General features: G+C 43.3%; 1 protein-coding gene across 1 annotated transcript; it reads right to left on the minus strand.

The window, feature by feature from the left end:
• Positions 1-777: 777 nt before the first annotated feature.
• Positions 778-25,084, minus strand: SF3A3 (splicing factor 3a subunit 3). The gene is made up of 17 exons (XM_015070326.3): positions 24,863-25,084; positions 24,529-24,576; positions 22,019-22,071; positions 21,808-21,913; positions 19,243-19,315; positions 18,804-18,895; positions 17,284-17,366; positions 16,467-16,605; positions 15,898-15,966; positions 15,175-15,242; positions 14,907-15,014; positions 13,637-13,706; positions 11,302-11,466; positions 11,099-11,209; positions 9,823-9,913; positions 2,090-2,145; positions 778-1,073 (listed from the first exon to the last, which is right to left on the minus strand). The coding sequence occupies exons 1-17, from the start codon at positions 24,956-24,958 to the stop codon at positions 996-998; spliced, it is 1,506 nt and encodes a 501-aa protein (XP_014925812.1). The 5' UTR covers positions 24,959-25,084; the 3' UTR covers positions 778-995.
• Between the last annotated feature and the right edge of the window lie 1,899 nt (positions 25,085-26,983).

A 26,983-nucleotide genomic window follows, 5' to 3' on the forward strand; every position in this document is an offset into this window, starting at 1 on the left:
GTTTGGATTTTTACAAGCAGATACATTACAGACAGACAAACTGAAGGTCTGAGTGCTGAGGGCCAAAGGAGCTCTCTGGAGAAATCCTGTTCGGCAGCTGGCTCTGGCCTTCAAACAACTGTGCCTGTGGGCAGATCATCGCCTCCTCGGCTCCCCTAGTTCTTTCCATTTGGGAAACCAGGTTCGGATCCGAGGGCGGCTGCCAAATGCCACCGAAATCTTGGCTACCTGGGGCTGGAGTCCACAAGAATATTAGCCACCTCTTAGTCAAGTAGGGATCTTGCAGAAGGAGGATCACCAAAGACTTGCTGTGAGCTGGCAAGCGGGTGAAGTCACAGCTTGTCTTAGACCCACTGTGTGCCAGGCTGCTGAGGCTTAGGGACAGGGCAGGGCTGCAGGCCCATTCCCCAACAGCCCAACTCCTTCCTTTATGCAAATACAAAAGGCAAATCATGGTTCTGCAACCTTGTCCTGAGGAGAGGCCCTGGCTCGTCTTCACCACCTTTCTGTAGTACGTGCATAAATGGCTGACTCAACTAAGGGCAGGGCTTATCCTGCGGTAATGTGCATTTGGGGAAATGGCAGCAAATGGGGGTGGGGAAGAAGTTAGGTTAGACCTACCTAACATAATAAATGTAACATTAACCAGTGCTCATCAAACCTCAGTTGCTGCTTAAGTTGATGAGAAAGAGGTAGGGAAGTGTTAAGAACAAAAGGATTAGTTAGGTTAGTCCATAATCCTGGGCTTTAGAACAAGACACATTCAGAAGGGCTGGGTTTATTTTCTGACAGAATCTTTTAATATAAAACAAAGATAAAACACATCTTAACCCTGCAATCTGCCAGCATGCCTTGCTTTTTTTTCCCCCCAAGATGCACACTAGACCTTAAGACTAAGTAGCAGAGTCTTTAGGAGCATTTGGTTGGGAGAAATACAAAAGGCAGATTTCAGGTAAGCCTGGACAAGCCCGAAAGCCGAGATACGTCCCTGAACACTAGAGCAGTCCTTGTCTCTTCAGATCCTCATATGTCTTCTTATTCACAACATTCCCACTGGAGTCTTCATATTCTTCCTGAAAGGACAGGGGCACACTGTTAGCCATACCTCCTGGGAGAAATGCTTGGAACTAGCCTCTGGGCACCTGACCTCACCCTGGCTTGATTTCATGGCATTCAGCTGAGACGGCCTTTCTCACCTGGGGTTCTGGGGATCTGCAAGGCCATTGAACCCGACTGTCCTAAGGCTTCCATTGGGTGTCATAAACTAACACATCCCAGGTGACTAGAATGGTAGCAGTTCCCAGGGATACATGAGAAAATAGTTCACTCAAATCACCCTGTGTGTCTAAGATGATGAACCCTGGTTGAGAAAGGGTGACCTAAGACAACAATTCGCAAAGGATCCCCAAGAACCCTCAGTGTCTGCCCAAGAGGCCACTGGCGGCGGGGGGGGGGGGGGGGGGGGGGGGGAGGGGTTGAAAGGGAGGCCAAGAAGGCTGAGCTTCCTCATTTCCAGTGCACTTCTCCTTTATTTTATCTTATGTATTGGAATTCTACGTTACAGTCTGAAGATGGCTTTGCTGCTACCAAAAAAAAAAAAAAAAAAAAAAGGAATATTGGAAACCAGTGACCTCAGAGAAAGGGAACAGCTACCTCACTTCACACACACATCATTCCTCATCCCTGAACTGTGCTCTGTGGGAGGACTATCTTGAGACCAATAAGGGTGCCTCCTCACCCCGCGAGCACGAGAGAGGGTCATCTCTCATTAGATGCTTTCCTCGAAGGAGACCTAACCTAGGATACGGGTTCACAACTTCTTAGCTTATGAATCCTCACAGCAGGGGCAAGACGTTGGGTGCTCGTGCTTGCCGCTTCAAAATTTCAGAAGCAGAATACAACCCGCCTCGGGACACACATTTAATATCACAAATAAATTAGGTTTACATATGAAGAGCCAATTCACAGATATTGGCACTTCTGGCCAATACTCGCTACTACGGTGAACTGGGGACCACCTTTTGCCTGCCTCCCACAGGGTGAGGGAGCTGTCACCTGATGCTATCCCCAATGCCAGGTTAGCACCCACCTCAGTGTCAGGCTGCCATCTCTCTGATGCCTTCTGCAGTTTCAGCTTGGCCCACACTGCAGGATGAAAAATGAACAGCAATCAAGAGTGGCCTGAATATCCATCAGGCAGACAACATCATGATGCTACAAAATTCCTGTCCCCATTAAGATTCCCCTGGATGAGACTTTTTGCCTTCCCCGGACTAGAATTTCAGCTCTGGACCACCCACAGACAAAAGCTCCTCCGTGGCAAAACTTACCATGATCTTTGCTTTGCTGTAAAAGACAAGTTGGATCAAACAAAACCACAGCCCTCTTACAATAGAGAACTGATACACCCTCCAAGGAAGAAGTTAATGTGGTACAACCTATGAGAATCATCGGAGAAAGTGACCTTATGGTCTTAAAGCTCATTACAGAAGAGAAAGGGAACACCAGGCATGGTCACGTACGTTAATTTAAAGGCTGGTTTGCAGATCTGAGAAGCTTCAGAGGAGGAAAAAAAGGTGAAATATCATGGCCAAAGAATCTGAACGATAAGATGGCTCAACAAACACTGGAGATATGAAAATAAGAATTCTGACAGTTCAAGAACAAGTTATCTTAAAGAAGATGAACAGTAGCAAACATTTCCAGAAACTATCACAGCTTCTAAGGGAGCAAGCACACGTGTACACACAGCAGGACAGGTACTAACCCAGAAGAGAGAGCTGTAACTCTGTTAAGATTGTTGCCAGAAGGTGCCTTCTCAGAACAGAGGTCTACATGGGACAGCTAGGACAGGTCCACTGAGGGAGAGGACAAAATATTACCGGGGGGGGGGGGGGGGGGACAGAAAAGGCACAACTATCTGATACCTGTATGCTTTCACATCTCCCAAGCAGAGCTACTCTAAAGTTGACAAGATTAGAAGAAATACCACATAGAACAAATTGAAGCCTTATATGGGGGATGAGACAGACAACAAAGGAGAAAGTGCTTAGCTCTGCGCCTGGTATACAGATACCGACCTCATCATTTTTTCCCTCCTTGCTAGTTGCTTTAAATTAACTGAAGTCTCCAGGCTCAGATAATAAGCATATCATAAATGAACAGAAAATTTATCATGTGCTACAAGGACCCAGGGCAGGGTCTTGTCAGGTTCTATTCCAGGCCATTCAGGAATCCAACCCAGAAGACAGTGAAATATTGGAGATTAGAAATGCTATGGTGATTTTTCTCTCGGTTGTCATGATTTTTTTTTTTTTTTCCAAGAAAAGAAAAATGGATGTAGGAAACTATGGAGCAGTAAGGGGGATATTACTCTTCAGAGGCATCTAAAAACAATTAGAAAAGAATGGGGTTACCTTTGGGAACCAGTGTAGATTCACTAATAGGTGAACAAATTCAATTTCCTGTTTTTGAGGACATAGCCCACTCAATAAAAAGCCAGAGACAGAATATCATGATCTAGCAAAGCAACTGCTCTCATAGGCAATGTCCACAGAAGTCATTACAGCTTTTAAATTTCTTATGCTATTACCATAAACAACATGATAGCTGAACCTGATGCTGTTAGTTTCTCAGGTAGAGTTATACCAGTGAATACTGGTCAGTGGTGACCACCCACCTAAATAATGGAGATCTCTGGGGGCAATTTCACAGGGCTCTTTCTTGGCCGTTTTTTTCTTCAACTTAAAAAACAAAAATAACTGTAATTTATTTAAAAAAATTTTTTTTAATGTTTACTTATTTTTGACACAGAGACAGAGCATGAGCAGGGGAGGGGCAGAGGAGAGAGGGAGACACAGAATCTGAAACAGGCTCCAGGCTCTGAGCTGTCAGCACAGAGCCCGACACGGGGCTCAAACCCACGAACTGTGAGGTCATGACCTGAGCCGAAGTCAGACGCTTAACTGACTGAGCCACCCAGGCGCCCTAAAAATAACTGTAATTTAAATGATGGTGCTGAATCCCTCTCTCCTGGCTAAAAACTCCAGAAGAAAAATGTCAACAGAATGATCTAAAACAAAGATCAGCAAGTGGATCCAGTGTAAAAGCTATGCCAACGGTTACTTCCCTGCCCAGCACTTTATTAGGGAACACATCTTCTTGGTGTATCTAACAAGTAACCACTTTTGCTAACTACCGGAGACCCAGCTGACTGGACTACAGATGGCACAAGACCCGGCTGCATCCATCTATTGTCTCTCCCCGGTACTAGAAATGGGGACAATTAGACGCCGACCAAGCTGGGCGATGGCAGGCTGAAGGAGGGCATCGGAGCAAGGGCGACAGTTGCCCTCATATGAACTCGGGTTAAAAAATACAAGAAAAAGGAGAAGGTGTATGTACAGGGAAAGGCATATTCAGGGTGGGGGGCATGGAGTTCACTTTTATAGGCTCTCTTCCTTATAACCAAAAATTCCTAAAATGTCTACTTCAGAATCTTAAAAAAAAAAAAAAGGATAACCCAGGTTTAATAAAACTGCCAGCAGGAAATGAAGAAAAACTGCAGAAACCTTACACAATAGAATTAACCTCAATTCAATAATTGCTTACTACTAGTGAGACACCAGAGATAAAGCCTGTCACGATCTTGTGGGAGCCAGTATGTATCCAGTCATTGATCTGTTCCTGCAAGTCTGAAAGGAAGCCAGAGAGTTAACCTGGGATACTCAAAAGAAGGAACAAATGCCCGAGGGAAAAAGGAGAAGGGGAGAAGTGATGATAAATTTGTAATAAATCTATGAATGATCAACAGAGGGTGGGGGAAAAAGTGAAAAGACAGTGATATTGGGACAGAGATAACACTATTCATGTCATACACAGAACCTAAAAATATCAAGGGAAGTCATGATGGATGGAAATGATACAACAAATCAAAGAAGTGCCAGTAATAAAAACGTGTATGAGAGAAATTGAGTAAGCAGACATTTGAATAAAGAGATAAATTCTGAAAATAATTCGGGCAACGGAAGCATCATGAACCTCCCAACCATATTCTAGAAAAAAATAAATTTTTCTGAAAATCTAGTATGGCCACGGAGAGAATTCATGGCATTTCTTTCTGGAATCAACTTAATGATCAATTCTTAATTTCTAAAAAAATTTATTTATTTAAGTGATCTTTACACCCAAAATGGAGCTCGAACTCATGACCCTGAGATCAAGAGTCACATACTCTTCCGACTAAGCCGGCCAGGCGCCCCAATGATCAACTCTTTAAAAAAAAAACCCTACTTGAAGGTGACTGGAAGGAGGCAGTTTTGGCAGTGTGGAAAGGGGGTTTGATCCCTGGCTTTTTTTCCACTTATAAACTACGGGGCCTTGAAAAAGTTACTTAACTTTCCTCGTCTGAAAATGCGGGTGACCTACTACTCCACCGGTTGTTCTACAGATTAGGGAGTGTAAAACATCTCCCATTTACCCAGCATACAGCAAGCACTTGATAAACGGTAGTTAGCAATAGCAAAATCAAACCCTGAGTGAAAAGACGGAGGTGACTGGACCCCTCTCGTGGGACCTGCAGAGGAGCCCCCGCAAGTGGAGATGACAAGGGAGGGGGCAGTTTGTGCTTCCTCACTGGGTAGCTCGGCACGGCCATCAGCCATGGTTGTAAGCACCGTACCTGCATATCTGGCTCAACCTTCAAGACGACTCTGTCAAGTAGACATACTACTACCAGCCACGTTTTATAGATAAGGAAACTGAGGCACTGAGAGAGGTAACCTGCCCAGCGTCCCACAAGCTAGCAAGTGGCGGAGCCACGGTTTGAACACTTACAGGCTGCCTTCCAGAGTCTGCACTCTTAACCACCACACAAAACTACACTAGGAATGTGGTTCTGAACCAACTTTACCCTTGAAACAGAACGTATCAAAATGTAAAGAACCTGACGGAATCTGTCAAGCAAGTTCTAGGGTAAAAGATCATGACAAGAGAGGACATGAATCTGAAAGCAGAAAAGCCACTTTTTATAAATGAGGTGGTAAAAACATTGATAAACAGGGTACGATTAAGAACACAGAATATACTCTACTGACTGAATCACAGAGTAAGAAATAAGTATAACATTTTCAGTGTTTCAGGTCATCAAGATATGATCACTCTTATAATTCAACCAAATAATATATGCTAATAATAGCTAATAAAAATTAATAATAGAAATAAACTTAGTTGAAACCTGAAAGTTAGAAATATTACAAGAATATCTATCTAAAAGGAATAGATATAAGTCTACTATTTAATCCATGTAAATGAGAAATCTAAAAAACAAGGTAACCTTTCCAGCAAAGGACCTAAGTACAAACAGATCAATTAATACAATGAAGCATAAAAGACTTAATATTCCTATGCCTATACAATGATGAGTATTGGTGACTAGGGTAAAAATGGCCCACATTTGCTGCCAAAATTCTGATAATTGGGAAACGGTCTAAGTCCATCACAAAAGAACAAAGAAGCCATCAGATAAAGGGAATTTCCAAAAAAAGAGAAAAAAAAGAGAAGTAATCAGTAAAGTTATAGTACAATTTGAGTTTATGTGGCTCAAACAACATAAAATACATACAAAATCGGTATAAATGCAGGAGACAAATTTAATTATAACTGAGAATGTCAATATATCCCTATCAGAATGTGAAATAAATACAATTATGAAATTTAAGGACCTGAACATTGCAAGATTAAACAGCCTACAGATGGAGAGAAGCACTTCTTGGGTCTGTAGAAATCTTTAACAAATCAGACTACACACTTGAACACAAAAATACAATACATTCTAATGGCAGAAATTCTCTATCTTACTGCATGGGCCAGGAAATACAGGAATAAATAAAAGGGAGTTAAAAGGTACTCAACCAAATACAATTAAAAATACTCTAATCAGAAATTACAACTTTAAAAAATAAAAAGCAAACGTATCATTAATGGATATTCCCAATGGATTCCTAAAAGAACGACATCGAGTTCTAAATGCCTGTTTTAGAAAGAATAAAGAAACAAAGAGAAGAAAATTCTTGTCTAAAGACTTAAAACAATAAAAAATATATGTAACATCACCAAAAAATATTGGCAGGAAAAAGAAAATAAAACAGAAGAGAAATAAAGCACTTGGTTTCCACTCTGTCATAATAAATCAAGGAGTTGTACAGGTTATTAACTGAAGAATCTTCTCTGGCTGTCCCTTTGTATGAAGAAGTAACCTCTATTTAAGTATAAAGTTTCAAATGACAAGAGAATGTAGTGTGTAATCCCACCCACTTTATGTTACGAATACAGTTTTGATCCCTGAATCTGACAAGTGATTCAAAGGAAAACAAGAAGCACATCTTTTACTGAACGTAAATATAAAACTTCTAAACAGAATCCTAACAGGATAAATAAGTGTATTAAAAGAATATCCACCACCAGTATGAAATAATCCAGGAATGTGGTTTAATCCAATGCCCATAAAAGAAAAAGTGGGAAAAATGTTGTCATCTTTCTCTTGCGGAATGTGGTAATAAAACCATGAGCCAATCTTAAAAATCAGTGTGGATGTGCAGCATCATTTCCTTTAAAAACAGCAACCAGTTATGGGCGCCCAGGTGGCTCAGTCGGTTGAGTGAGCATCCGACTTGGGCTCACATCATGATCTCACGGTTCAGGGGGGCTCCCTGGGTCAGGCTCCACGCTGACAGTGTGGAGCAAGTTTGGGATTCTCCCTCCCTTCTCTTTCTGCCCCTTCCCTCTCATGCTTTCTTACTCTCAAAATAAATAAAAACTTACAAAAAAACACAACAGCCAGCAGGTAAGAATGGCTTATCATCTTTTTAAAAAAATTTTTTTTAAATGTTTTTAAAATATTTATCTATTAATTTTTAAAAAATGTTTATTTACTTTTCAGAGACAGAGCATGAGCGAGGGAGGGGCAGAGAGAGAGGGAGACACAGAATCTGAAGCAGCTTCCAGGCTCCTCAAGAGGTCAACACAGAGCCCGATGCGGGGCTCGAACTCACGAACCCATGAGATCATGACCTGAACCTAGTCGAGACGCTTAACTGACTGAGCCACCCAGGCACCCCTCACCTACTTCTATTTAACATAAGACTTGAAGAGAATGCTTAGGATACATGCTATCTGTGACACAAACAAACATGGAACAAAATAAAAGTCTCACTTTTGTTTTAGCAGTTAGTATGACCCTAAGCTTAAATAATGTCAATGTCAATCTCAAGGTATCAGAAATAATAGATTAACTCAGGCAAATTACGGGACATAAAATACACAGGGGCACCCTGGGGGGCTCAGTCAGTTAAGCGTCCGACTTCGGCTCAGGTCATGAACTCGTGGGTCGTGAGTTTGAGCCCTGCATCAGGTTCTCTGCCGTCAGCATGGAGCCACCTCTTCCCCCTCCATCCCATCCTCCCCCACTTATGCTCTCTCTCTCTAAAATAAATAAACATTAAAAAAAATACACAAAAAATTAACTGTGATGTATTTATTAGTGGTGCACAGCCAAAAAATACATCTAAAAATGAGACTGCATTCAAAATGCAGTTATAATTCTATGAGATTCTGTTACTATTTTAATTTCATCCCAACAAAGTAAAGGGCAAAAATGAAACGTAAATTAGAAGCTAATGTGATGATCTGCTAATGAGGCACTTCATAATTCTGGAGAGACTGTATGATCCTGACTTGTAAACGAGTAAGGAAAAACGAGACAGTGAGAAGTCCCCAAAGCTGACGGCACATATAACACTAAATGAAAAAGTCTCCAGAATCTACAGGCTAGGCAGGATCAGGGAGGGTTTTTGGGTTTTTTCTGTACTACTAAAATATAATTGTATAATTGACATACAACATTCTATTAGTTTCAGGTGTACAAAATACGTTTTTGACAATGATATTTGTCCTTCAATGCTCACTGGGGGTAAGTGCAGTCACCACTGTTCAGGGAGCTCTTTAGAAGGTCATTTCTATTTTTTTTTTTAAACGTTTATTTTTGAGAGAGACAGCGAGTAAGCATGCATGCGGGCATGAGCGGGGAGGGGGCAGAGAGAGAGGGGAACAGACGATCTGAAGTGGGCTCTGCTTTAACAGCAGAGAGCCCAACGTGGGGCCTGAACTCACAAACGGTGAGATCATGACCCAAACCAAAGTCGAATGGATGCTTAACTGACTGAGTCACCCAGGTACCTCTAGAAGGTCATTTCTAATGTGTCTCTGCAGTGGATGTGAACAACTCCAGGTATGCGGCCAAAGGAGTCAGCTGGCCAAGCAGCTGAGTGGTGTGACATGATCCCGAGGGGGACTACCAGAACTTTCAGAGTGGAGGGGGAGTACCCCTTTCTTTGTGAGTGATGCTAATGGCAGGAAAAGATACCACTGCCAGGCAGAGCAGGGAGCATGACTAAGGTTAACAGCACATCTCCTGACATGCACTTTACTCCGTTCTTTCTGCAAAAGGTATTTTGCTACCACTTTTCTGTGTATCTGCCCTGTCACCTCAGGAATAAGCTGGGACCATTTCTATTTGTCTTTCATATCTGTAGTTTTCAACACATTAAAACGAATTCAGAAAAAGATACATACCCATTCACTCATATTACATACAGAGGAGTTCAAAGGCCACAGTCAAAAATGTAGCTATTGTGTCACTGTAGGAACTTCTCCAAGTCCACAAGCTGTTAACCTTAGACCTGGACACACCAGGTACTGGGGCAGCGAAGTGGAGGGGTGGCCACTTGGTGTGGCCTAGGGAAACAGTCAATAAAGCATACTCACAGGAGACAGCATCTTCAATCTGTGTCACGTTAGCAAAGTGGGCAGTGTTTGGGATGCCCAGACACCTCATGCCATGAGCGTGACGCCACTCCTGGGAGAAGAGAGAAGTGGAAGGACAATGTGAAATGGGAATAAATGAACACAGAATACAAACTCCATTCTATTCAGAAGCCCTAACGTGACCCCATGTCAAAGACTCCATGTAATGGCAGCACTCCTTCTGCAGTTTGCGTTTGTAAACAGCTGCCTGTGACTGAGAAGAGGAAGCTATTTCAAAGCAGCATTGCACTGTGTTCCCCACGGGGTTGATATATAAAACCGACATTCTAGATCCAGATCCAATAGTGGTCCAGATAAAACCTGTATCAAGACCACAGAAAACAGCACAACTCTAATTAACCAGTCATCTCCCACGCACTCCCACCACCAGCACGAGTAAGCGTTACTGATGGCGGGTCAGCGTCACCTTTGTAAGCAAAGAAGGCTGCTTACCAGGAGTAAGCAAGGATGTGAAGGAGAACAGGGAGAGACGATGACAATTTGGGCTCGGGGACGGCAAATGGCATGGGCTTTCTCCTGGGTGTCAATTCCAACGCATTGAAGGTAATATTGAGAAAGACTCAGAGACTACTCAGAGGCTCAACAGAAAAGACCCAGGATCAATTAGTATGGATGTCTGAAGGAGGGAGAGAGGAGTTCATATGAATTCTCTAACCTTGGCCTAGCCAATCTTTTCCATTTATAAGATTTCCTTCCAAGTACTAGAAACCAAAGACAGAAACAAAACAAGGGTGAATCCACTCACTGGAGTACCATCCAGATAATGCCTTGTCTCAAAACTTGCTTGATAAATGTTATCCTCTTAGTTCTTATTTTTCAAAGACGCAAAAGCCCATTTAAGACACAAAAAAGGAGGCGGTCAGTCCTTTCTCTGGTTTTGTATACTAGCAGTGGGTAGAGAAATGACCAAAGAGTCAGAGGATGGCCTAAGGTGCTGGCAGAAAGATATGAGGAGAGAAGTATAAGAAACAGCAAGGGAAACGGAAATGAGGTTCAAACAGCAGAGTGGCAGAATGCCTCCAGAAACCATCTTAGGCGTAATGCTAGGCTAGTGTGGTGCCAAAGGTCAAATGCCACACGCTTGACTTTAGATCCACTCCTTCTTGCTTCCCTTAAGCTCTGGACGCTAACGCTTCTCTCGGGCTGTTCCTATCCTCTTTGAAAGTTGCACATTTCATACTTCAATTTCCAGGAGAAACGGCTCTGAATTCCTTACAGCAAAGTGTCGCTGGAAGGCCTTGGGACCTCGGTAGGTGTAATTTCCACATATCTCGCAGTTATAGTTGATGTTTAGACCGTGAAGCTTATACAACCAGTAGGGAATGGGCTGAAAGAGACCAAATAAGAATCAGTATTAGACTAGTGTCTGCGTCTGCACATCCCGAATGGGCAACAGGAAGGGGGTAGTGCTGAACTTACTTTGCCATCCCAGCCCAGGGGCAGGTTTTTAGGGTTGTAAATGATCTCATTCTCTTCATCCTCACTTTCACTCTCACTGATCTGCTCTTCCTCTTCTTCTTCTCGCTCTTCTCCTGTCCTTGCCTGCTTGCGCTGCACATTTTCATGAGTAAGATGTCGCTGTTCCTAAGTCAGGTCCAGAAATGAAGAGGGAAGTGAGAAAAAGTAGTGCAGAACAAGAAGGGCAATTTCCTAATTTCCTACAACCTTGTTGATCCCTCACATCCAAGGATACGGTTTTCTTGCTTGTACAATAACAGGCAAGTCCTGCCTTCAGATCAGAACTCTTTATCAATAGGCTCTCCTGATCCTGAAGGAAAAAGTCAAAGGTCTTATGTCACTTGCCTCTGCTACTCAATGCGGCCACAGACGATCACAGAACAGAAAAAGAAGTCTTTTCTGTATCTAAAAATATTTCCTTACCCAGTCTTTTCTTCTCCTTCCTCGTCAAGATGACAACCTTCTAACTTGCCCTAACTCTCTCCTCATTCCAGTCCAAATTCCATTTGTTCCCAGATTTATGTGCTTAAAAAACAAAACCAAAACCAAAAACACCCGGGGTGCCTGGGGGGCTCAGTCGGTTAAGCGTTGGACTTCGGTTCAGGTCATGATCTCACCGTTTGTGAGTTCGAGCCCCTGTCAGACTCTGCTGTCAGCATGAAGCCTGCTTCGGATCCTCTGATCCCCTTTCTCCCTGCCCCTCCCCTGTTCACACTCCCCTCTCTCAAAAATAAACAAACGTTAAAAAAAGAACCTAATGGTACACTCTGCTTAAAAAAAACTTTTACGGGCTTCTTACTGTTTAAAGAACAAAGTCCAAATTTCCAACATAACTCTCCAAATTATTCCCTGACCACTCCCTCCCTTATAAGGCACACTCCACGCACACTGATTTTCTCATTATTTCTTAACATCTAGTTCCTCTTCATGATATTTTACCTTCATCCTTACTGTTTCCTCTTCCTAGAACATTTTTTTCTCCCTCTTTCTAATCAGAAAATGCAGTCTCAATGTGTTGCAGCACACATCACATCACGCTGCAGTTACTCGTCTCCCCCAAGCACAAAGTGGGCTTTTCAAGGTCAAGAAGCCATGTCACATTCACTATTATACCCATGGATTTAGTACAATGTCTGGAAACCAACAGGTATCGATAAATGCTGAGATAACAGTGAAAATCATACCACTACCTACTGAGAGCAACTTCTGAAAACCATTCTGACTGGAAGTCTAGAGAGTGGTGCCATCTGCCGGCAGGGAAACCAAAGTGCTCTCAAAGGAGGGAGAAAGTAAAAAGTCGTGTGTACACCTTATGTCATGGGTACAAATTAGCCTCCCAATCATCTTCGGAGGACCGGCAACCCAGACTGCCGACCATACTAGCACAGCCCAAGTTCACTGCGGGGAATAGCAGTGTCCCAGGTTCCAAGACCTAGCCACCCTTTTACTGAAAGCAGCTGAGAACCAACAGGTGACTCTAGTTTTACAGCTATTACATGCAAGGTCCTCAAACAAGAGCATAATGAAAACATCCATGGCAACAAAGACATATAAACAAGCTACTGAGTCAGAGCCACCTGTTCAAAAGGCGATCTGAGCATCTGTATAGGGAAATGCTCTGAGAGCAGCTGACAATTATACAAAGCAGAGACTATCCAAAAGGCTGGTCTTCTGCAGGACTCCCAGAGATCCTGACCTTCTCTGGATGAGTGCTGCCCTTTCGTCTACCTTCTCTTCTCTGAAAGTCATTTCCCTTCTCCTCCTTTCTGAGAAAAGCATTCTGGGTTTGATTAGGGCTTTTTCTACTCCAACTCACTCTTCAGCCCTTTCTTGAAAGAATATTCAAGATGCAGTTCACAGCCAGCTTTGTACCACTAACATTCTAACCCTAGCAAATTCCTTATAATTTTCTAAATATGTAAGTAATGCCTCTTCATAGTAAAAATCATACCTAAACTGCTATAAATAGATTTTTCTTCTACTTGCCTTCTGTTTCCTGGGTCATCTTCTAGGTATATTCTGGAATGCAGGCAAAGAACCTGCAACATTCTGGATACTATACTGAGAGGGGAGTCTCTTCTCTCTGCTTGGCCTTGGAAATATGACTTAACAAAAGGCACTTAAGAACAGAGGGGACTTCACTAAAGGCCCAAGTACCCTGAGAGAACCCTATTTTCTGCTGAAGTAGTTTAACATCTACCCTTTTCTCTTTCGATCCTAAAAAAACAACTAAGAATTCACATTTCTGACTCCTATATCTTGTATCTTATAGCTCTCAGCAGAGTCCATTGCTTACCCCAAGAATCTCTACATATTCGTAGATCTGGGCTTCTAGGAAGGCAATGTCTTTGTTCCTCTCAGTGTCGCTGGAAACAAGAAACAAGCCATATCACTCAAGAGTTCTTTTGCCCAATGCCTTATCCCCTGTATCTGGGAACATTTATTCCAAGGGTGCATTAAAAACTACAAGCATGTGACAAATGTCATGCTGTGTAAGCAAATGTTCTATTCAACTTAGGACTTGCTGACAGAAGTATTAAGGTTCTTTCTTGGAATGCTCAGAAGCTTCCTCTCTGACCTCATTCTAGAAGGTGAAAAACACATGGAGACATTTAAATTTCCATCATCATAATCTACAAAAGAAATGTGGTGTAGGAGGTAAGCTCTGGGATTGGCAGACTTGGGCCCAAATCCTGACCCTGCTACTTAGTCACTGTGAGATAGTGGGCACATTCCATTACTTTTCTGAGGCCTTATCTGCAAAAAATCGGGATAACTACTTTTCAGAGTTGTTGTAAGCATTACGAAAAACTCATATTTAAAAAATACCCAGTACAAGCATGTGGCTCGAGAATAGATTCAACTACAGGAATGAAAGGTACAGCATAAGGAATATAGTCAGTGGCATCGCAACAGCGTTGTAACGTGACAGACAGTAGGTACGCTTGTGGGAAGCATGGCATAGAGCAGAGAGCTGTCAGGGGCGCCTGAGTGGCTCAGTTGGTTAAGCGTCGGACTTCAGCTCAGGTCATGACCTCACAGTTTGTGGGTTCAAGCCACGTGTTGGGCTCTGTGCTGATAGCATGGAGCCTGCTTCGGATTCTCTGTCTTCCTCTCTCTCTTGTGTGTCTCCCCCTGCTTATGTGCTCTCTCTCTCAAAAATAAAGAAACATTAAAAAAAAAACTTTAAAAAAAAGCAGAGGGCTGTCAGATCACTAGGTTGCACATCTCAGACTAATGTAACATAGGGTCAACTATACTTCAGTTCAAAGAAAAAGATTCAATTGTCAAGAGCCAAAAGAAACTTAGAAGAGTATTTCCCGACCCTGTTCAGCCTCCATCTCCTCCTGAGGTGACAAAAAGTACCTAGAATGGTTTCACCTACTCTCAATCAGTGGAGTACGGACTGTCCTTGGTTTACAACGATAGCACTGCCGTTTGCAGGGAAAAAAGGGCAAACTAGACCTCTCTGAATCAATAATGGCGATAAAACAGGCTGCTGTGGCAAAAATTCTGCATGGAAAAATTTTAAAACTATCCACCGAGGTGCCACACCAGCTACTTACCGCTTGGTGCCTTTTGACTTGGGGTTTTTGGCAAACAGGGAGGTGTCGAGTGACTCCAGGGACTTTCCTTTGGTGCTGAAGAGCCTCTGGGCTCGCTCTTCTAGGGTCCTAAGGAGACGGGAGGAGCAAAAGATTTCAGAGTTCTTTTATCATATAGGCCTGCATATTTCTGCAGTGCGCGGTGACAGGAAAGAATGGAATCAGAGCCAGTTATTGTGCAAACACACAGTAAAATGAGACAGTTCTGATAGAAAAAGTAGTTTCTTACCCACCGCACTTCAAGCCTAAAGCTAAGAGTGCAGATTTCAATCTGTCCAGACCCAGGGAGGCCAACTCCTACATAAAAAAGAGACAAGTTACAATTTTATATAAATAGATTCTGAGAAACAACAAAAGGCTCAAACTTAGGTGTTCGCAGGCTTGTGTGCGGGTGTTCTTGAAGCTGTGGCAAAACCACACATTCCATAGCCAAAACCTAGCAGTAAGTTCAAATTCTCCAAAGGACTGACTCTGTGGTCAAGTTCATACGTAATCATATTAGTAGTGATTACCTCCGCTATAATTTAATATAGTTAGAATTATTTTATTTTACGCTTTTCAAAGTCATTGGCTTAATTTTTTTCTTTCTATCGTTATCTTTCCACATTCTTCGTAGATGCCTGGTTCCAGGAACTGGTGTCTTATCATAATAGGTTCACGGCATTAGAGAAGACGACTGAGTGGCTCTTCTGAGGAGTGAACAGGCGAGACCAGTACAGTTGCTAAAGAAAACAGGGGCGCCTGGGTGGCACAATTGGTTAAGTGTCCGACTCTTGGTCTTGGCTCAGGTCACGATCTTGCAGTTGGGGAGTTTGAGCCCCACACTGGGCTCTGTGATGATGGTGCAGAGCCTGCTTGGGATTATCTCATTCTCTCTGCCCCTCCCCCATTTGTGCATGCTCTTTCTCCAAATAAATAAACAAACTTAAAAAAAAGTAAAAAGAAAACATACTTCCCAGGAGGAGAATGCAGACAGGTCAAGATGGGCTCCAGCATGGGTCAGGGCACTGCTGGTCTCTTTCTAGCAAGAAGAACAGGAAGATCCACGTTTAGAATGAAGGCAAGGGAGACACCTATCTAAATTACCAGGTGGTGGATGGTCCCCTCCTTGTACACACGTGTGACTAGGAATCAAATTCCCGTAAGAGCAGAGCCAAAGAAAGATGGTCATTCTCTCCCTGAGAGTTCAGGAGAACTCAAGTTTATCATCAGGAGTGAAAATACATGGTACAGACTTCTAGCATATAATCTTTTCAGTTTCTGGGCAACAGGAGCCACCCAGCAGTAATGACACAGTCGGTGAAAATCCTGAGCTCAGCCAATGGCAAGGAGGCCCTGACAAATCTCATTCCCAAAGTATGCATGGAAAGAAAACCTGACATAACTGGCAAAGGACACCTCATAGTTACAACTGATCCTGAGGGATCGGTATCTGATGCCCTAAGATAGAGGCTCAATATTAAAGCACAATAATTAATTCAATTCCTGCGCTTGTCCTCTCCCAACCCCACTGAAGCTCACCGGCCATCCAGGAAAGGTACCATTCTCCCACTTCTTCTCAAACTCGTTCTGAATCTTTCCAAAAAGTTCATTCTGATCTTGCAGGGGCTTCACTCGATCTGTGTAATCTTGAAGGTATTCAAGCAGCATCTCCAGGTATCTACAGAGGGACAAGCAATACAGAGAAAGCAATGAGAGTTTTTACGTTTTGCACAGATTTTTTATGTCCTGTAAAATACAATCATAATCCTAGTAACACCAGTTTTTAAAAGCAGTAATACTAAATTTTAGAAGAGGCTTGCAATTGACTTTTTTCCTATAATCTTGATTCTGACTTCTCTGACCTCATTTCATTCTCATGATATAATTTCAAACACTAAAATCTTAACTCACACAAAAGATTTCAAGTAAAAGAAAAAAACAAGAGAGGAAGGAGTACAGATCACTAACCCGGGGCATAAAACCACAAACAAAATTTTCCATCTATACATCAGAACCAGGCACCTCACTTCAGTCACAATGAGAAATTCTCACCTTTTTCTTATTAAACTCCAAAGACCCAGATTCCTGAATGATACTTCCTTCCACAATGAAACAAATTTAAGAACAGCATGGGCATAAGATCCCAGATGTGCCAACAAATGCATCTTTTTCTAGAGCCAGAGTATGACAAATGCTTAAAAGACTATGTCATTCAAAATCCGTATCCTCCAAATAAACCTGGAAGTCGTTTGTGTCCTTGTTCCAGGCAAAAAAATGCAAAACTCTGCCATCCAATCTTTACATGAAATAACCTCCTAATCAAATCCAGTAGAGCCTAGCAGCTGGCAAAGCCCACCTTTTATATTCGGCATTCTTCCTTTCTTTAGGAATGTCAAATAATTGGTCAAAGATGGACAGATATGTGATATAATCCAGCTTCTGAAAGGAGAAATGACAAGAGATTCAGTTAGGTATCTGCACCAAGTTATGCTATAGTCTCCAATAAATGAAGATCAAAACTGAGTGCTAACAAAGTAATAAGGCCCGGCTCATCTTTGTCTTTTTCCTCCCCATGATTTAATTCCTGCACTAGTGGGCTGTTAATTCCACAGCACTGAGTAGACCACCAGACACGAAATGAACTCTGCAAAATAAAGATCAAATCAACAAACAGTAAACTAAAGAAACATTTGTCAAACACTAACTATATGCGAGGCACTTGAAAACTGACACCCACTATAGCCTAAACTAAGGTCCTGAAGGTAACATTTGTGCATTCATACAGTCACTTATTAAACATCTTTGGACCAAATACGTGGATACAAATGAGAACAAGATAGGTACAGGACCTGCCCTCACCGAGCTTAAAGTACAGTCCCTGAACTTTTGGGACATTTCCTCACAACCCCATAAGGAACTTAATCATACGCTACCTTGTGAACTTTCTGAGATTGTCACATTCAGTCTCAACTCTTGTGATAAAAGACACTAAGTAACCCTTTACTGGCACACATTATGTTTTTATATTTTTCATATACCTAGTACTATGTGCATCTAACACAGGAGGAGCTCAGTATGTGTTTGAGGGTTTTTTTTTTTTTTATGTTTATTTTAGAGAGAATCTGTGTAAACAGGGGAGGGCCAGAGAGAGAGAGGGAGAGAGAGAATCCCAAGCAGGCTCCACACTCCGCACGGCGCCCAACGTGGAGCTTGATCTCATGACCCTGAGATCGTGACCTGAGTGGAAATCAAGAGTCAGACGCTTAACCGACTGAGCCACCCAGGCACCCCTCTGTTTCAGTTTTTAAAAAAAATATACTTTAAGGGTGCCTGGGTGGCTCAGTCGGTTAAGCGTCTGACTCTTGGTTTCGGCTCAGGTCATGACTTCACAATCATGATCTCATGCTGGGTGTGAAGCCTGCCTAAGTGTCTCTCTCTCTCCATTTGCCCCTCCCCAACTCGCAAACGCACGCATGCGTGCTCCCTCAAAAAGTTTTTTTTTATATTTACAAAAGCAAAACATGCTTATATTAAGCAATAAAATTCATTAATAAAATACTATGCTTGGGGTGCCTGGCTGGCTCAGTTGGTAGAGCACACGTCTCTTATCTCAGGGTCATGAGCTCAAGCCCCAAGTTGAGTGTAGGGCGTACTTAAATAAAAATAAAATAAAATGCTCGTTGTTTTCACTATACAAACTTTTCATTTTGAATACTATTTCATTCCAAGAAAGCACATCACCTCTTAAAGATTTACATAATGGTTACAAAACACAAGGCAGATAATCTAATTGCTTCCTGTCCAGGAGCCCCAGCCTGATGTCCTGACTCCCCCCTAGAATCAGAACCACTCTCCCCGTAACCCCCCAGGTCCTACCTCTGAGGCCTTCAGGTTAATGTATTTGAGGTAACAGTCATGGAGGTCAAGGTAACGACCATATCCCTCTTCATCTGTGAACTCCACCAGATCTGAAAGTATCAAAGGTACCAGTGATTCAGACATTAAAGACCACTTTCTTGGACCTGGCTTTTCAAACGGACTGCTAGTTCTTTGTTTCATGACACAGCCCTTCACCCAAATGTCCTCCCTATACTCACGAAGTGAACAAACTTCAATTTTCCAGGTCAGCGAATCTGAGCTAGGGTAGCACAAAAATCAGTATTTTCTTCAAGGCCAATTTAGGATGTTAGTACAGCTCAGAAACCAGCAAAGAGAAAACCGGCAAGAGAACCTGGCTATAAATTTCTCTGGGGCTTTGGGTGAAATTAACCTGCACTTTTGTTAGTGCTAGAGGGAAAGGGTAAATCCTACTTACTTTGTGCCTCTTCACTTGGATTCTCTCGAGCCTTCAGAAGCTCTTCAAATTCCACTGACATTGGCACACAGATCTGAGGGGAGAAAAGAGAAAAATTCACGTGGATTTTTCAACAAAAAAATTGCAACGTCACAGAAATGGGCTGTACAGAAAGAAAGCTGGACTTCTGACACTTTAGACTTGAGTTTTCATTATGAGTCTACTACTATTCTCCAATTACCTTGCTTTTTCTTTTGACTAAAAACTGCTAAAGTAACACTTGCTCACAAAAACTCAAAATGAAGGGGTGCCTGGGTGGCTCAGTTGGTTAAGTGTCCAACTTCGATGCAGGTCATGATCCCACAGTTTGAGTTCGAGCTCCGTGTTGGGCTCTGTGCTGAAAGCTCAGAGCCTGGAGCCTGCTTCAAATTCTGTATCTCTCTGTGTGCCCCTCCCCCGCTTATTCTCTGTCTCTGTCTCTCTCTCTGAAAAATAAACATTAAAAAAAAAAAAAAAAAGAAAACCCCAAATCCCCCTTTAATTCTGCTGAAAATAGGTAAGCACTATTAAGAGATGTTTCCTTTTTTTTTTTTTTAAACGTTTATTTATTTTGAAAGACAGCAAGTGAGGGAGGGGCAGAGAGAAAGACAGAGAATCCCAAGCAGGCTCCACACTGTTAGTGTGGAGTCTGACATAGGGCACGAACTCATGAACCGTGAGATCATGACCTTAGCAGATATCAACAGCTGGATGCTTAACCCACTGAGCCCCCCAGGAACCCCAAGAGACCTTTTTTTTTTTTTTTTACTGTGTATTCATTTTTAAGAGAGATAGAGCACGAACGGGGAAGGGGCAAAGAGAAGAAAGGGAGACACAGGATCCAAAGCAGGCTCCAGGCTCTGAGCGGTCAGCACAGAGCCTGACTTGGGGCTCGAGCTCACAAACCGTGAGATCACGACCTGAGCTGAAGTCTGCCGCCCAACCGACTGAGCCACCGGGGAGTCCCTCCCAAGAGGCCTTTTTATACGTTTCCAAACTTTGCTGAACATTTAGGATCACCTGGGGAGTGGTTTAAAAAATCCTGATGCCTCTGACACCAATTAAATCAGAAGGGTGGGGAAGGTAGCAACACTTTTTCAAGATCCCCAGAGGATTCAAATATATCCACCAAAATTTGGAAACCCCTGTTCCATATATTTAAATATACACATTTGTACAAGCACACACAGGCATGTGCAAGGTTTGTTTTTCACATAATTGGACCTTTTCTCCCCCCACTTAGTGTATCTTGGGCATCCTTCCAACATTTTTTGAAACTATGTATTCCTTATCATCTTTCTACCAGGGCTGGAATAAAGTTAATACATCAGCATGGTACTCGTGTCTTGTCTCTTGGATGGCAAAACACTTTACACTCTACACTTCAAAAGGGTGGGAAGACTTATGTTGGTGGGGGAAAGCACCTTCATCTCCCACCCCTGAACTTCAATGTCTTCTTTCTGGTACTTTCAGTCTTCTCCTTTCTCTACCTGCTCCTTTAAAACATGCACATCTTCCTTATGACCCTCCTGTCTCTCCTCTTTTTTTCTGCCAGTCTTTTAAATGCCTGTTCCCCAATCCATACTTCTGCTTCCCCGTGATCCACTTCTGGCCCCTGTGACCAGATTTCCATTCCCACTACTTCGATGAAGCAGCAACCCTGGCACTTACCGGTCAACAACAAGTGATGCCAGTGGCCTCCTTTCTGAAAGTCTTTTGCTTAGCTTTTCAGTAAGACATACTACCTAGAGCTGTTGCTTGACCTCTGTGATAGAAGTGTTCCCAGGACACGGTTCACTTAGGTACCTTATTGTCATCGGTATGCCCTCAAGGCACGTGGAAAAGCTTGGCCTCTACCTTCACACTGCGTCTCTTTCTCAGAACTCTATGATTCGTGGCTTCAACCATCATATCTAAGATAATTCTCAGATCTAAATCACAAGCTTTTATCTCTTGCCTAAGCCCCAGTCACCTAACTTCTACCACTCACAGAACACTCCTACCTATATACACTATCACCTGAAAAGCTACATATACGAAAACCCATTTTCCACTGCATATGGGTTACCTCTTTCTTCTTTATTTCCATCAAGGGAACAAACAACTTAACTGACTGAGCCACCCAGGCACTGCCCCCCCACCCCCCATTCTTAAACAAAACAAAACAAAACAAAGCATGATTGGGCAGGGAGAGCCTACACTGTGATTTAGACAGGACAAAGTCTTTAACCTCCCAATGGGGAGCTGTGGAGCAAAGACTACTCATTCCAAGAGTTTCTCAGTGGATGGAAACAGCCAGGCCACAGTACCCTCACTGTGCTCAGTCACTGGCTGGGGCTATCCAGGAAGAGTATGGCTTTGGTCTAAAGATGAGGGGGAGACTGAAAGCACTGGAGTTGTAGGATGTCAGCTAAATATCTGCTTGCAGCTAAATGGCAGGTTCTTTTTTGAAGGGACATCTAAATGGCACATCTCTATTCTCTTTACACCTTTCCTTTAGTGTGCTTTTCGGGCAGGTTTGGAAAAAACACTTTCTAAGTACCATACCTCATTTGGGTGTTTACGATGGAATTCTTTTATTTGCTTGAGTCTGTTATAAAATTCGGCAAATTCATTGGGTCCTGAAATGGCATTGAGTTCCTCCTTCCGTAACCTACAATTTCAGGAAAAATCCAAAGAACATAGTACACAAAATCAGTCCTTTAACCGTGGCTCCTCAGAGGCATGAACTTCTGGACTAGCTGGGACTAGCACTTACCCATCCTTATCATCGTATAAATCCCGCAGGTTCCCACTGACTTCCATATACCTCTGAAAGGCAAACACAAAACCCATCAGAACAGTACTCTGGAACTACAGGGCTCAGCAACCAACAGGGCCCACTAGTCAAAGGTCAGGGAAACCTTGAGAGATGTGTTAAAAGTTCCTGTGCTTTCTGGTACCCTTAACTGACAGCACTGTTCCTGCTTAGTTTTTAAAACACGTCAAGGTGAAGACTACCTAAGTGACACGTTTTGAAGGGTGGAGTGTTCCTATATTTACATCCTACTGATACTTAACTTTCCCTGGAAGAGTCAGAGAATCACATAAGAGAGTCACCCTCTAAACAGCAGTTCCCACCCTCAAAAATAAAAGTTCCCTACCTCTTAAGGGTAGCTCAAGAGGACTTTCACTACTTGACAAAGCTTGACTGAGTGCACAGGCTAAGTAAAAATCTCACAGCTTACTTTGGATTCAAACTCAAGATAGCACAGTTCCCTCTTCAAAACTTTTGGGACCAGATTTCACTTCAGAATTTGGAAATTTTAAGTTGGAAAATGATTACATGTTATGCAACATCCCTACTGGCATCTGGAACACATGTTAGTAATCTTGCAATGAAAACGATGCATTATTTACTAAGTGCGATAAAGACCATAAAAAGCCTTTTATCTGTTCAGATCAGATTTTGCCACCAAGTAATTAAAAAACAAACAAAAAAAAAATACGGTCCCCATCCCCACCCAAAAAACATAGAAACTCTTTTGTTTTCACAATATTTTTTGTAAAGTTTCTTTTCTTTTTTTTTTTTAACGTTTTATTTATTTTTGAGACAGAGACAGAGCACGAACGGGGGAGGGTCAGAGAGAGGGAGACACAGAATCTGAAACAGGCTCCAGGCTCTGAGCTGTCAGCACAGAGCCTGACGCGGGGCTTGAACTCACTGACCGCGAGATCATGACCTGAGCCGAAGTCAGCAGCTTAACCAACTGAACCACCCAGGCGCCCCAAGTTTATTTATTTTCAAAGGGAGAGGGAGAGGCAGAGAGAAAACCAAGCAGGCTCCATGCTATCAGCGCAGAGCCCTACGAGGGGCTCGACCCCACGAATTGTGAAATAATGCCTGAACCAAAAGACTTGGACACTTAACTGACTGAGCCACCCAGGCGCCCCCATTTTCACAGTATTTTTGATTTGAGAATTTAGATAAGGAACTAGGAGCTAATAATACTAATCATTTCCTGCACTGAGAAACTCTGATTAGGTCTTTCAATCTTTTTTTTTTTTTTAAGTATTTATTTAGGGGCACCTGGGTGGCTCAGTCGGTTGAGCGTCCGACTGCAGTTCAGGTCATGGTCTCACAGTTCGAGCCCTGCATCGGGCTCTGTGCTAACAAACAGCTCAGAGCCTGGAGCCTGCTTCAGGTTCTGTATCTCTGTCTCTCTCTCTCCCCCCTCCCCTGCTCATGTTCTGCCTCTCTCTGTCTCTCAAAAATAAATAAATGTTCACACACAAAAAAATGTTTTAAGTATTTAAAATTTTTTAATTTTTTTTTTAATTTACTCTTGAGAGAGAGAGAGAGAGAGAGAGACAGAACACAAGCAGGGGAGAGGCAGAGAGAGAGGGAGACACAGAATCCGAAGCAGGCTCCAGGCTCTGAGCTGTCAGCACAGAGCCCAATGCAGGGCTTGAACTCACAAACCGTGAGATCATGACCTGAGCCAAAGTCGGACGCTTAACTGAGCTACCCAGGCGCCCCATAAAAAAAATGTATTCATTTAGAGAGCAAGAGAGTACAAGTTGGGGTGCAGGGGGAGAGGAGAGAATCCCAAGCGGCCCAAGCGGGCTCTGCGTTGTCAGTGCTGAGCCCTATGCAGGGTGTGAACTCATGAACCAAACCGTGAAATCATGACCTGAGCCGAAGTCAGATGCTCAACCTACTGAGCCACCCAGGCGCCCCACGTCTTTCAATCATTTCTAAATAGATTTCAAATACATGCAAGAGAAGACAGCACAGTATAATGAACCTTCATTTACCTATCACTCAGCATTAAATGAGCAACTAAGTTGCATTAAGTTAATCAACATTTTGATTTTGATCCACTTTCTAAAAGTAAGAAACTGAACGAAGTAAATGCAATTTGGTAGGGAAAAACACTTCAAATACCTCAAAACAATACCTTGAGGGGAAAACACTAACATTGAGCATTCTTTTGGGGGGAGAAGGGATAGTACCTTTTGCGCCTGGGCCACTGACTTAACTATTCTTTGCACATCATGGGACACAGGATGCTATGAATAAAAGGTCCCCCATTCACAGAAGTGAGGAAGCGCAGTTCAGTATCCTCGGGTTTGGCAGCCGCGACGACATCTCCAGGTAGACAACCCACGACCGGTCAGTCTGGTGGTTACCTTCGGCCAAGGTTCATGTTGGGACCCCGCACCCCGCCTCCCCTCTCTTTTCCAGCTCATCCCGACCCAAAGAGAAGCGGACAACGCAGTACTCACATCTTGCATGGCCCGCGTGCGGTGGTCGGAATTGATCTGGTCCCGGAGCTGAAGAAAAGCAAACGGTGACACAGATGCCGTTAGTCGGAATTCTGAAGGTGGAAAGGCCGCCGGAGGGCGGAGCTTACCCGCCCAGGTCCCAGCGGCTGTAGCCGAGGCCTCGGGGAGCGCGGCGCCTCCGGGGGCGGTAACCATGGCGGAGCTTGGAGAGGGAGCCCCGGAGGGAGCAGGAGGCCCGGAGCGGGAAGGGTCTGAGGGCCAAAGAAAGCTCCCCGAGGTTAAACACCGGAACGGGGCCCAGCCTCGACGTAGCCCTTGCCCAGGCCCCACTCACCGTGGACTTCTTAGTGAGCATCTCTTTGGCCATGACGTCCATGAGCCGTTCCTTTTCCTCATGATACCGCCGCTGCTGCTCTAGAATTGTCTCCATTTTTCCTCCGCCGCTTCACCTCGATTCACACCACCGACACGGCCGGAAACGACTCCCGCCGCTTTGCGCGCTCGCGCCCCGCGCTGAGCGTCCAGCTGCACCAAAGTTCCGCGGGTGCCGGAAGTGCCTCTGGGACTCGAAGAAAAGGGAGCCTCACAAGGAGAGCACAGTCCGTGCTGTCGAGATCGCCGCAGTGCCCCCTGCTGGCCGGAGGTGTGGCGGAGCGAGGCCGAGCGGTTTGCAGGTGCCTCTAGAGGGCGTCCAGAAATTCTGGCATCTGAGGTTAAGAGGCCGGCGTTCTGGGCTTTTATGAGGCGGGCAGGGCAGGCAGGGACATGGTGGACTGAGTAGTTGAAGAACGTGGATGGGAGCTGGGAGACCGGAACTTGAGTCTTTAGCTTTCATCGTGACCTCTGACAACGTTTTTCCCTTCAATGGACCTCAGTGTCCTTGTCAGTAATTTTTTTTTTTTTTAAGAAATTCGCATGTGGAGGACACCTAGTTGTCTGTAAGCAGGGGGCTGGTAAAATAAAATATGGTGGGGCGCCTGGGTGGCTCAACTGGTTAAGCCTTTGACTCTTGATTTTGGCTCAGGTCCTGATCTGGGATGGAGACCCACAGGTGGGGCTTCCTTCTAACAGCAGGGAGCCTGCTTGAGATTCTCTCTCTCCCTCTCTCTTCCCCTCCCCCGTGAACACATATGCTCTCTCTCTCTCTCTCTCAAAAATAAATAAACATTTAAAAAGTAATTGTCAAAAAAATTGAATTTATAAAAAAATAAAATATGGTACATCCGAGCAGTGAAATGCTATACAGCTTCATAAAAAAAGAATGAAGCAAATTTCTAGGTATGGAAATTAAGACATATTCCCATATAGTCAGACGTTCATAGCAGCATTATTTATAATCAACAAAAACTGGTTGCAGCCCCAACATCCATTAACTGGTGAATGGTAAACAAAATATGGGACATTATTCAGCAGTAAAGGAATGCTACAATATGAATGAACCATGAAAATATCACATTCACTAAAAGAAGCCATATACAAAAAATGTCATAGGGTATATGCAGATGAAATGTCCAGAAAGGCAAGTCTATGGAGATGAGTAGTTGTCGCTGGAGGTGAGAGCGGAGTGACAGTAAATTTGGTGGCGATAGAAATGTTCTCAAATTGGATTATGGCAATGATTGTTCCACAACTGTATTAAATTTGCTCAAGGTAATTGAACTGTACACTCAAAGTGGGTGAATTTTATGGTATGTAACTTATCCCTCAATCAAGCTGTTAAGGGGATGCCTGGGTGGCTCAGTCGGTTAAGCATCTGATTTTGGCTCATGTCATGAGCTTGCAGTTCATGGGTTCCAGACACACATCGGGCTCTGGGCTGACAGCTCAGAGCCTGGACCCTGCTTCAGATTCTGTGTCTCCCTCGCTCTGTGCCCCTCCCCTACTCATGCTCTCTCTCTCTCTCTCTCTCCCTCTCTCTCTCAAAAATAAACATTAAAAAATAAAAAATAAATAAATCTATTAAAAGAATCTATATGAACTCAATGAAGTTCAACACTAATTGTTAATCAGGAGACAGCCTGGAAGATCTGATACAGGAGGGAAATTTTTCTTTGTATATACCCAGCATGAAAAGTTTTTTTTTTCTTAACCTATACATGTATTATTTTTTCAAATTAAAAAATAAACTAAAAACTAAAAATGGAGAGGGGTGCCTAGGTGGCTCAGTCAGTTGAGTGTCCAACTCTTGGTTTTGGCTCAGGTCATGATCCCTCAGTTTCGTGGGTTTGAGACCTGCATCGGGCTCTGAGCTAACAGTGTGGAGCCTGCTGGGATTTTTGCCTCCCTCTCTTTCTGTTCCTCCCTGACCTGCATTTTCTCTGTCTCTTAAAATAAATAAATAAACTTAAAAAAAAAAAAACCTAAAAATTAAGGGACGCCTAGGTGGCTCAGGTGATTAGGTGTCCAACTTCAGCTCAGGTCACGATCTGAAGATTTGTGGGTTTGAGCTCTGCAT

This window comes from Acinonyx jubatus, chromosome C1, assembly GCF_027475565.1.
Source record: "Acinonyx jubatus isolate Ajub_Pintada_27869175 chromosome C1, VMU_Ajub_asm_v1.0, whole genome shotgun sequence".
NCBI lineage: Eukaryota > Metazoa > Chordata > Mammalia > Carnivora > Felidae > Acinonyx > Acinonyx jubatus.

Bases quoted from the DNA above. Each gene is read 5' to 3' on its own strand.
- SF3A3 (XM_015070326.3), bottom strand. From the start codon at position 24,958: ATGGAGACAATTCTAGAGCAGCAGCGGCGGTATCATGAGGAAAAGGAA. The intron at 19,316-21,807 runs GTATGGTACTTA...TTCTCCCCTCAG, and splicing joins ATCGTAAACACCCAAATGAG to ATCTGTGTGCCAATGTCAGT. The intron at 9,914-11,098 runs GTAAGGAATTCA...CTCTTCTCCCAG, and splicing joins CCTTCCAGCGACACTTTGCT to GAGTGGCGTCACGCTCATGG.